General features: G+C 30.7%; 1 protein-coding gene across 1 annotated transcript; it reads right to left on the bottom strand.

Annotated features, from left to right (window-relative positions):
• Positions 1–10,831: 10,831 nt before the first annotated feature.
• Positions 10,832–12,612, bottom strand: LOC126723052 (zinc finger protein ZAT9-like). Its single transcript, XM_050426279.1, has one exon. The coding sequence runs from the start codon at positions 12,377–12,379 to the stop codon at positions 11,135–11,137; it is 1,245 nt and encodes a 414-aa protein (XP_050282236.1). The 5' UTR covers positions 12,380–12,612; the 3' UTR covers positions 10,832–11,134.
• Positions 12,613–12,965: the final 353 nt, after the last annotated feature.

The raw sequence follows: 12,965 nt of genomic DNA on the forward strand, positions 1-12,965 counted from the left end.
GTAGAAACACATGCTTTGATACTATGTTAATTTATCAAAAGAAATGTTAATTTGTTAAGTGAATCATTTTAGAAAAAGTTTTTATGGAATTTTTTTTTTTTTTGATAACTAACTTTTCTAAAATAATTTATTAACAAATAACCTAAGAATGTCCATTAACCGGACTTATTTTCTAATTGTCACAAAAGATTAAACAATTAGAAAATGATAAATTTATCACTTAACTATTATTCTAACAACAGTAATATGACAGTCATGAAGCAGTTTAAAGAGACTAATCATCTCCATTTCACTAATGATAGGGATAAATCCGAAGGCAAACGGATCCAATCAGCAGAGTTAGTCATAAGCGACAGTATTGCCAAAAAAGACGGTCTAGATGGCCTAACAGTCAGTGAACTGGTAGAGGGAATCGTGTCTCGGACAGAAAGGCAGAGAGACGGATAGACTCTTTGAAGTGGACGGACTCAAGTAAGACGGACGGATTCTTTGTAGTGGAGGGATTCCAATGAGACGTACGAATGCAAGGGAGACTGGTAGTAAAGCCACGTGGCACCTACGTGGCCCAAGTGTTCTCTAAGAAACCTAATATGGAAATGTCTTGCATCTCATGCTAAACCGTAATCAAAGGAATACCTACAAGGAAAAAATTCCACGATATATGAAGCATTGAAGCGGATCTTTTTTACAAGGAAATACCTTCTCCATCAAGAAACGAAGGTTAGCTCTATACCACTATAAAAACCCCAAATCCCTCACAAACCGAGGTATGCGTAATTTTTCCAGCTCTGGCACTCTAGAGTTGTAGAAATTCTCTCTAACTTAAACTTCGGAGGGTATTTGGCCGATACCACACCAATACTCTTTGTAAGGTTTTCTTTGTTTCTATTTCACAGGTTTTGTCTAGAGTACGTGAGGACTGCACAACTTACTGACAATTTTTGCATCATCAACTATGAAATAGATGAAAACAATTTTATGGTTAAGATGAATCCAACACTCACATGCCTAATCTATTTACCCTTATGTTCCATATGCGAGGCTTGTATTAATTAGATCAATAAAGCAAAATATTAAACTTAAGGCTTGTTTAGAGGATGTGGTGGTTCGGCTATAGCTTGTCATGAGCAACATTTTCTTTAGCTATCTTATATTTCACCAAGTAGCAGTCAATGCTCCTGTAGGAATACCGTAAACATCAAGTAATTAGCTTTCATTGATTCATAGGGTAAACCTTTATATCTTTTTAGTTTCCCTTGAAGCACTCATTTTGCTAGTAGAAATTTTAACTCTTTACACCAAAAAATTAAGTGTTATTAAGAGGGTGGGGATGATCCTTGACCTTAAACTAAATCTGGCTCATTTTGTCTGTACTCTTAATCTGTTCATGATACAACGATTGGCATGAGTGAAGGATCAGTGTGCAGGAAATAATCTTATCAGTTTGGGGTATGGTATTAAAAGTTTGATGTGAAAGCCTCCCAACTACATTATAGTTAGGAGCCATGGATGCTCATTAATATGTTTACATTTCACCCCAATATTGTATTTATTGGGGATTATACTTATAGCATGACAGTTTGAAATCTCTTTCTAATAATCTATGAAGCACAAACATAGATATAGGCATGACATAACAAATCTTGAAAAAAAAAGGAAATGGCATAGCAGAGATACCATAATTAATTATGTATTTAATATATATTTTTAGGTAGTTGTATTTATTTATAAGCATACTTTGTGGTTATTTATAAGTTTTCAAAATTAAAATTAAAGGATTTTTTTAAATAAATTTTTTTCTTCCAACATAATGAGAACACAAATTCAAAAGTGTCTCGGGCATGTCAAAAGCAAACACATGTCCGACATGGACATGCGAGGGGTTTGAAGCCTCCATACTTTAACCAAGAATTATCTTATATATTCCATATATTTTATTTTTCTCACAATATGTAGACCTATTATATAACTACATTAGATACCTCATTTTATGAAACATATAGATCTCATAATTTTGCCGAATGCATAAAATACATTCTTTTCACCCTTTGGCTATAGCCATAAATCCTAAAATACATGACTTCCAAAGAATAAATCCAAGTTCAACACTACATCTTCAACTAGCATCTTTACATGCTTTGAGTTCCCCATATATAGTTGAGTCCATTGTGAAATAAAAAAACTGTTTTTATGATTTTGTTGTTAGTACCAATTATGTACATGATGTGAATCACTCTAGAATTCACACTAGAAGTTCAACCAAAAAGGTTTCTCTTCCATGATGATGATGAGATTTATGTTGGGAACTCTAAAGATAAAAAGAAGTGGAAAGGTTTCACATTGTTGACTCTTTCTTTTTGTGGCTTTTGAAAGTCATAAGATGGGAATTTAAAGGTGGTTTTGTTTGTTTGTTTCTTGTCATTCAAACCCCTGACCCCCACCACTTAGAGTGTGACAATATGAAGTGCCACTCACTCTCACAATTCACAAAACCTTAACCTTTACCTTCTATAATTCTCCCTAGCTTTTTTGTTTCCCAACTTTTTTCGTCTTCTTCTTTTTAATATCTTTTGAATGGAACAAGAACCGACCCACCGACTGATAAGGGTTTCTCAAATACTCAACTAATGAGGCCAGCCAACCCAAGCTGTCCTGCCAATGGCCCATTGCCATTATCTTACGGTTTTGTTTGTGATGTGTATGGCTGATTTGGTCAAGCATTAAAGATAAGCAACAAAAAAATGGTGAATCATAGGAGATTATTATCATTATCTTTGTCATTTTCTAATACACTGAGTAATTACTCAGTACTTCAGAAATAATACGCTTTCTTCTAATGTAATAGTGAGTTGATAATTAAATTAATGATGAGATCCATTATTCACGCAAAAGGGAAGAACGTAGAAAAGAACGTTATTCCAAACATATTGAATAATATATATATATATATATTTTTTTTTTTCTTCTAAAGATGGCATTGAAACACCCAATGAAAAAGCTTTTCTTGAGGAGGGCATTATCAAATAGAAAAGGAATCTTAGGGGGATTTTATAATTGAAAGATCATGATCAACTTACATAATGGAAAAAGAAAGGAAAGAACTAAGAAGGAATTGAAGGGAGAAAAAAAAAACAGAAATATATTCCACCACTTGGACAGTTTTAATAGTTACTACAACTTATTAGTCTTGCTTGTTCTTGTTCCTCTGTTTTTTTTTTATTTATTAATTTTTTTTTAAAGATGAACTAGGAGGAGGTAGTAGGGTGTTTAATAAAGTTGGACTGACAAGGGAATATATATTGCCATTATGCACTGAATATTAGTGTGAAACTTTGACTTAACGCAAGATACTCTTAAGTTGTTTTTAAAAAAAAAGACTCATAGCGGTATAAATTTTATGCACGGCTATGGGTCAGATGAAAGGAATAATGCTAATGATTTTCAACTAGCTATTTCCATTTTGCTACAATTTCATTTGTATATATTCAATCTAATCCAGAAAAGGTATATGCCTCTTATACTTGTAGAAAAGATAGAATATTTAACATTCTCTGTGTTAGCACATAAAAAAGTTCTAATTGTTGCATTTTAATTTTTAACCCAACAGTTGGAGTATGAAAATACTACGAATGCCAAAGATAAATTAAACTATCAAAATAAACTTCCATACAAAGTGATAAAAAAAAAAAATTCATATTTATATGTTTTATTTTTTATTTTTTTTGCTGGATAAAAAGGGATCTCTAATATGGACTTATTGACCCTACGCCATGTGTTGATATGGGCAAAATATTACATGTACCACTGAGGTTTTTATAGAGCTATTGTTGTGGACATAACACATTTATTGAAATGCCACTACTTGAACCGCTTAACTCCTATCAAGTGTGCATTTGGATTGAAATAAAAAATTAAAATTATTTCACTATTCAGTTTATTTTTGCTACTATTTATGTGTCCCAGTGCACTTTTTTGGTACTATTCATGGGTCCCACTGTACTATTTCAATTCACTTTTATCTTTATTTACAGTACTTTCAGTAATAATTTTTCAATTTCAACAAAATAAACGGTATCTAAACACACCTCAAATATCATGTAAAGCGATACGAGAAATCATACTATTAAATCACGCCTTGACATATGTTTTTATTGGGTCGAGAAATTTGGTTCTTTCGGTACAATTCTTGGTTCTTACAAACAGGAAAATAAGAAAAAGTAAGTAATGGATAAAGATAGAATTAGAAAATGAAGTCATAATCAGTAATTCAGTGTATTTGTTTTTTATTTTCTATGGATGATGTCAATTGACACTGTGTCCAAATGGCAAAAGTATAAGTCATCGCTTGTATAAGAAGTGGGGCAAAGCATAACGGTCTCCTATAAAGGATTAAAGGGTAGAGCTAGCATGACAGGTGGTTGTCCACTTGTCATTTTGACAGTCCATTGGCCTTTGAGATAGTAGTCTTCCACATAAGGCTCGATTCTTTGGACACACCCGGGTGTTGGGATCAATAGATTTAAAGGAAGTGCCGAATATTTGGAAGTGTTAAGTTTCATTCACCACAGCATCGGATCATAAAGTTTTCTGAATGTCTCGTAAGTAAAGAGTAAAATAATCTATTCAAATGTTGAGATGACTTTCTTGTATATGTATAAATCTAAAAAATTTATATAAAAGAGAACGAAGGATTTGGGTTCGAACCAATAAGTTTGGAGTGAGGAAATTAGATAAAAGCAAAATTATGGGAGTAATGAACTTAAAGGGATGAAATTAAAGTTGTCAATACTATACAATGATTGCTTTGCTTTAATCAAGAGAAGGAAATATTTTGATACCAATTAATACTAATATATCGTTTTGAGTTTATATATGTGTGTGTAATTTATTTATTTAAACATTTAAGTTAAATTTCACATATTTTATAAGATCAATATAGTAAGTTAAATTTCTCTCTCTATTGTGTGTGTGTTTGTTTCTAAAAAAAAAAAAAAGAAGCCAAATAACATCTTTTTTTTTTTTAATTATCTTTCTTCTTGTGCCCATTGAAACACTTGCAGTGCATCCTATATGGTTATTGGTCAACATAGGCCTATATATATAATGAATAAATTATAAAGGAAGAAGAATTAATGCATATTTTTCTCTAATGTGTTTAGGAATTTTTTTTTTTTTTTTTTGAGAAGAAATGTTTAGGAATTCATGATAGAAGAGAAGGCAAGAAAAGAAAACAAATGTATGTTTTTAATTATTATGCTCTCTATGTGTGTATGTGTTTGTGTTTTTAAGAAATGAAAATAAATACGTGCTTTCTTCTTAATTAATGATGGAATGAATCGACCCTTTCCTCTTCTCTTTTTTTATTTTTATTTTTATTTTTATTTTTATTTTTATTTTTTTTTGTGTGTGTGAGAAGAAAATCTTTTCACGGTTTGAACAAATTTGGTTTGTAACTTTGTCTCTAAGGGTTTAGATCTCTCCCCATCTATACTGCATTGTGCGTGTCTATATATATATATATATATATATATATATATATAGTTTTCTAATTATACATGAAATTATTTTATTTTAGTAATAAAATTTTCTGCCATTGTCTAAAAAATAAGTTTCTCAATATGTGATATTTTTTCCTTTGCATATTTTCATAAAATCTAATTTTAAATGATATGTGTTAATTAAAATTGACTTTGATTGGCAAGAGCCTCGTAAATGAAGGACATGATATGACTTGGTCTCCCTTACTAAAATATGTTTTGCAATTTATTTATTAAAAAAAAAACGGTGATTCTCATGGAATGATTTTTTTTTTTTTTTTTTTGAAAAGGAATGATATTTTTTAAGTAGATTATATAACTCTTTTTTGTTAAACTCATAAAATGATCAGATTGTCACAATTCTGAAATAATATTGTAAAAATTTTATGCACGTAACATTGTAGAGTTAAACTTGAAAATAATATTAAATTGACCCTCACAGGGTTGCCTGGGTGATTGGCTCATTAGTTTAGGACGTGACGTAATTATAAACTCGAAGGTCTCAAGTATGGGTGTGCATGAGTCAAGCTGTAGGGTTTTTTCATTAAGAAATTCCTAACACAATCCAACTCAACCCATCATATATGTAGAAACCAACCTAACCCAACCTACATGGTTTAGGTTGGGTCAATTTCATCAGCTTGGTAGGTTGGATAAACACCCCTTGTCTCATGCTTAATCCACCACACTATCAATCTATAAGTTTTTCTAACATCTCATGGATAGGTAGTAGAATAGTCTAACCAAAGGCTGGAACATTGCTTTTTTATACGAAAACAAGCTCAAATTTTGGAGATAATAATTACTCATACACTAATTTTTATAGAAATTAAAAGATTATTACATAAAAAGGTTTAGCTCATTTTATCATTAGCATGTCACTTTCAAAAGGTGACTGTCATTTTTTTTCCTTCTTTCTCTTCAATTAAAAATCTAATTAGTGTTATTTTCATTTTTTTTCTACCCTCATTTTCTTTTATAGTTTTTAACCTTAATTTGAAATATAAAGAGATAGTATTAGTATCTAATAACAACAACAACAACAACAACAACAACAACAATAATAATAATAATAATAATAATAATAATAATAATATAAAAGTGAAATAAAAAAGACATATAAAAATGTAGAAAGTAAAAAAGAAAACCAAAAATAAAAATAAAACAAATAAAAAGGGTGGGAGAGGCTTCTCACAGGGAGGATTTGTAGCTTCATAGTAGTGGTTGTACAACTTGTGCTGATGTCATATTTATATATAGTTGCAATAGGACTTTTGGTGTCATTTATTTACTATTTTAAAACTACACATCTTTTTTAGTTTAAATTAAATTGTCCAAAAAATACAAATTAAAGAAAAAATTTTAGTTTGACAAATGGTTAAAAGAAAAATTGGAATAAAATAAAAGAAAAATGGTAAAAATACTCAAACTGAAAAAAGTAAAAATTAAATATATCTAACTCCCTACACCACATTTTATCCCTACCAAAAATTTCAAAAATATTTTACATCTAACAGTTACTTATTTTGAACAAAAGCGGATTACACAAAGGAATTAATAAATAAAAAAACCTTAATCATGCATATAGCATGTGCATGAGGAATTGAAAGTGATTCTTCCAAAAACAACCTTATTACTAAGTAAGAATGATTTAATAATAAGACAAATTAAGGATAAGAAGAGAAATTTAAAATTTTAAAAATTTCCATCAATTTGACTCCACTAAGAACTCTAAACATGTAAAAAAGTCATATACTCAAAATAAAATATTTAATTAAAAAGGGATAAATAAAAGTATAAATAAAAAAATTAAAATTCCATCAAAACTATAATACATGTTATATATATAAATATAAATATATATATATATATATATATATATATATATATATTAAAGAATAACTATACAATAGAATTTTAACTTATGGCATCCACTCATTGATAATTGTTCATCATTATCACACTAATACACCAATTGATTTTGCTTTAGGTGGAGTTTGAACTTGAAATTATTTATTCAATAACAAGATACATTACCAATTTATACAAAACTATAACTACTTGCAATTACAATTTAAAAAATATTAATTTTTTATTAAAAAAAGAAGTGTCTCTAAACATGCGCACGATTTGTGTGAAGATACTAGTATGTGTTATTATTATTTTAATCTTTTATTACTCATTGAATGCTAGGTTTGAAAATTTTATTTTGCATCAATGATTTCAAATGCAATAAAAGGAGGTGAATTGTAATGGCTTTATACCTAACATTGATTCAAAGACCCAAAATGCAAAAACAACCCCCTGGGTTTTGGAGTTAGTTGCAAATTGACTCCTTAGGGTTTCAATTCTTTCTTATAACACCTTCAGGTTTTTTTTTTTTTTTTTTTTTTTAAATAAATTTTTTTTAAGGAAAAACACCTTAAGGTTTTTATATTCACAAATTAATCCCTATGTATTATAAAAAAATTATTTTAAAAATAAAATTAATCACTATGTATTATAATCCCTATGGCTAAGTCCCAAGCTGTGTCTTCTCCGTCGAATGTCGTTGATCACCATCTTCGAGCCTGCATCTTAAATATCATTAGCTTGTTAAAGCCAGCCGAGCTAGGACCAATACAACTGACCTTCCCAATCATGTTTCGTTGCAAGCAGGCAACCTCTCTCCGTCTTTATCACTTTCTCACATCTATTCTCGTTTAATCCCACAACTCTCTCTCTATATCCTTCTTCTTTTCTTTTTTCAAATTCTCTTCAATCTCTAGCCTTTTTTTTAAAAAAAATTTTCCTTCCTACTTCGTAATAGATTCTTAAATCGGAGTCCCGCTAATTTCATCTCAAAAAAATGGTACAAATTTTATTCTTAAATTAGTTTTATATTAAAAAAAAAAAAAAAAAACACCTTAGGAAGTCAATTTACAACTTACCCAAACCCTCTTTTTGTATTTTGGCCTAAAATTAAATCACATATTATAAATAGAGATTAAATTCTGTAAGGATGTGATGCAAAACTCACGTTTTACCCTTCCAATCCTAATATGCCATATCATATTAGCACATATTTAAAAATAAGTATAACCACACTCAGTCAATTCTAATACCTATATATAAATCTAACTAAATTGAGAGTTTATTGAGATGTTATTAGGATTTTAAGATATTAGTGGTAAAATGTTGATGTAACAATTTCTTATTGAATAGTGTAAAATATGAGTTTTATACCCGATCTTTACTGAATTTGGACTCTTATAAGTATGTGTACATTTTTTTTTTTTTAAAGAAACATAAATATGGGTAATTTCTATTGTAATGTCAGACAATATAGATTGGTATACTAATGAATGTACTAATATAAAGGAGGGGAATAGAATACAAATCCTCTGTACCATTTTTTTGTATCACTTTATGTTTCATCAATCAAAACTTGTCATGTATTTTTTTCCCATTTTAAACTTTAGTTATTTATTAAAAAAAAAAAAAAAAAAAAAAAAAAAAAAAGGTAAAATCAGTACTATGGGAGGGTTTCTCGTCTCAGCCCCCAATTAGTAGGTATTGTCCGCTACTACTACACATGTGTCTTGGGCACAAGCTTATAAAGTACATGTTGGAGGCGTCTCTCCCTGATGTGGGATTGAGCAAAACCGTGAGGTATGAGCCAAAGTGAACAATACCTACTAATTGGGAACCGAGACGAGAAACCTTCCCACAAGTACATAACAAATTGTGATTTGTAAAATATAGAGTGATACATAGGATATGCAACAGAGAAGATGTAGTAGTAGCAAAAACTAAGATCTTGCATCTTTAATAATAATTTATTACTCTTCTTTTTAACATAACTAGTATTTAGTACTTCAGCAAAAAGAAAAAAAAAAAGGTATTTAGTACTATTCATAAATAAAAAATAGTATTTGATACTATTTGTTTTTGGTAAGATAATTTCTTAATAGAAGTCCAAACCAGATTGTCAGGATGACAACCACCCCTTATGCCAGCTCTACCTGGATACCAACAGACCATCATGCTAGCCTTGCTCCTTAAAAAGGGATGTACTCATTCTTTTCCATTTGAGGATTGAGCACCAAATTGTCTACTTTTTCCTTTTTTTTTTTTTTTTTTTTTTCATACAAAAAATATTAAATTTATTATAAAATATCTTATTTTTATGGACATTATAAAATACTTATAAATAAACATGACAATTAATAATTGATATTACATTAATAACATATACAATAAATGCAGTTTTAAATTTTATTTATTTCATGTTTGAATGTTTACATCTTAATTTATAAACTTTATGTAGGAAAAAAAATTGTACTATACTTAACAATTCAGCATTAATGAAATTCACTCTTTTGATGTTCATATTTTGTAGTAGTTAATGAGATCACACATTAATGAAATTTAGCATTCTAGCTCAATTAATTTTAATAAAATCAGAACTTTGAGTAAATGACTAAAACACCCTCAAATGTTCAATAAAGGAAAAGAAAAAAAAAAAAATATATATATATATATATATATGCAAAAAAAATGAGACTTATGTCATTTACTACAAAATTTAATGAATTTGACCAAAAGTCTCCATATATTTTTCACCAGGCCTGCCTGAGAAGGATACCTTGGGTCACGCTTAAACCAAACAAAAACTTTGCTCTCTCAGCAAAAGCAGTGATTCTACTTTTTCTCACAATGACCTTTTCTAGATTTCCAACACACAGAAATGGAAAAATCATCATGAAAATTGGATACACCTTTAAAAGCTATGAAATTATAGTCATTAAATGCCTTTTTTTTTTAAATAAAAATTATTTTTTAATCTGTACAGTTTATGCAGATCTATATTAGTGAAGCTATATGACATTCTCACTTCTATCTATCACAAAAAAGAAAAAAGAAAAAAGAAAAATGGGACAGTGGCAGATATAAGAGAGTTGTTTTTTTTTTTTTTTTTTTTTTTTTTTTTTTTTTTAATTTTCTACACGAACCGTACAACTTACAATTCTAGCAATGAGAGGTGGAAGTTACTTTTCTATTAGTAAAATGCACAGGTTGATCAACTTCTTTTGACAATGACTTTCTAATATACGTTTTTTTTTTTTTTTTGAGAAGCGACTTTCTAATATACTATTAAGCAAAAGTGAATGGTGGAACAGGTTACTAAAACCACCTATTAACATCAAAGCTTTTTTTCTTCTAGCAAAAAAACACATTCTAGTACAAAACCATAATAATCAAAAAAGAAAAAAAAAAAAATACTAACAAAAGATAAACAACAACAACAAAAATGAAGCAAATTGTAAATAAATATGTGGTTTCCTCCATTAACAGATGCTCTAAAAATCAGTTGTTACAGAAACAGAACATAATTCCGAGAAAAGAATTACAGTTAGACCAAAGAAGAATAACAAGTAATATGCTATATAATTAAGTAGAACTTTCATTCTTTTTTTTAACCCAATTTTCAAGACAGTTTGACATAGTACTAGATCCAAGGATACCCGAGAAAAAAAGACCAAAACTTTACCTTGGAATCAATCTATTTTGTTGTGCAGAAATTTTTTTTTTTCAATGCTGAACTTCATTCATCTTCATCGCCTAATGGGGTTCACAAATTCTGCATCAGAAACCGCTGAGTGCTCGATTTGACTAATGTCATCATCGTCCATTGGAGCTGGAAGATTAAGATCTATCAAAGCTTGTCCAAGCTTGCTTGAAGCTCTAGCAGAAGCTGGTGTTGAAGTTGAACCAGTTACATGGGTTCTCTTGTGTCCACCAAGAGCTTGTCCTGACGAGAACACTCTAAAACAAACTGGGCATTCGTGAATCTTTTTCTCTGGAGTACCCACATTTTGGTGCTCCAATTTGGGCTCATAATTATTAGCTGGAGTTGTAGTACTAGAATTCAACTTGATCTTCTTGTGACTCGCTCTGTGCCCACCTAGTGCTTGATAAGATCGAAAAGTTTTCTTACATGTCTCGCACTTGAATTTGCCACGCGTTCGAGTAGTTGTCTTTGACAATTTGATCGGCTCCTCGGACTCATCGCTTTCCACAGCTTCGTCTTCTTCTTGTTCTTGCTCTTGTTCTTCTTCTTCTTCATCTTCTTCTTCGTCTTCTTCAACATCATCATCTTCGTTGTCTTCTTCGTTTTTATCCTGTGGTTGTTGATGTTGTTGTTCTTGTTTCTTCCATTTGTCTCTTGAAAGCATCATGAGGCAAAAGGCAACAGCTTCTTCTGTGGTGGCATCGGAGATCGAACTCACTGGCTCAGGCTCAGGCTCAGCCCACGATGATTGATCAGCAGCGACAGCTTTGTACTTGAATTTCAGCTGCTTCTTCATGGCCTCAGCTTGTTCTTGAATTCTCTGGTGATGGTACTGATGGTGGAAGCTTTGGTCCAAAGTCCGAGTCCTCTTGGATCGTTTCCGAGTTGGGTTCTTCGAAGACTCTGTCTCGCTCTCTCTGTCTTGAAGAACCACAGACCCAGCATCCACAGCAAAAGAGAATTCAGGATCTACCATACGAATGCTTCTCTTTGGGTTCTCTCTTAGCCCATAGATACCCTTCTCATCATCATCATCATCATCACCATCATCTTCTGAAGAAGAGGAAGATGATAAAGAAGCTGACACAGTCCCACTGAGTTGGTTCTGTGGTGGATGTTGTGGTTGTGGTTGTGGTTGTAGTGGTAGTGGTAGTGGTGGTGGTGGTGGTGGTGATGATTCTGGCTTTTGAACAATTGGAAGATTCAACATGTGAGACCTCATGTGACCTCCCAAAGCTCTACCATTAGAGAAGCTCCTCAAGCATAGTTTACACTTGTGCTTCTCCATATGTGTTTTTAAGAATTAAAAATAAAGCACCAAACCCCAAAAAAACAGAGCAAGAAAACAGAGCAAAAACAGAGAGTTTATATTATCATAGGCCTGTTTGTCTCTCTGAAAAGCTTGTCTTGTGAAAACTGAAAACTCTCCCTGCCTCTCTCTCTTTTTATTTTCCTATGTGTGTGTGTGAGAGAGAGAGAGAGTAGAAACTTAAAAAGGAGTAGGTGACAAGCATTCCTCCACCAAGTGATATATACAAAGATACAAAAAAATTAATTCCAAACTAAAAATAAAAAAACAAAAAGGAAAAATCTAAAATTGGATTTTCTTCTGATTTGGGAGTGATTTTTTTTTTCATTAAAACGGAAAAACAAATTATAAAAAAATATTTACATTAATTTAAAGCTTAATGCATGAAAGAGAGAAATGAAAGACATGTAACATGCGGGCCTTGCCCGTTTCTGGTATTTATTCCCAATCCCATCTCTTTCTCTCTCTCTTTTTTATTTTTCTATCTCTTTTTTTTTCTAATTTCCCAAATTACCCTTCCTCCCACACTCTTCAAATGAATCAAAATTAATAAGTACTTTGGTTT

Source organism: Quercus robur, chromosome 4 (assembly GCF_932294415.1).
Source record: "Quercus robur chromosome 4, dhQueRobu3.1, whole genome shotgun sequence".
NCBI lineage: Eukaryota > Viridiplantae > Streptophyta > Magnoliopsida > Fagales > Fagaceae > Quercus > Quercus robur.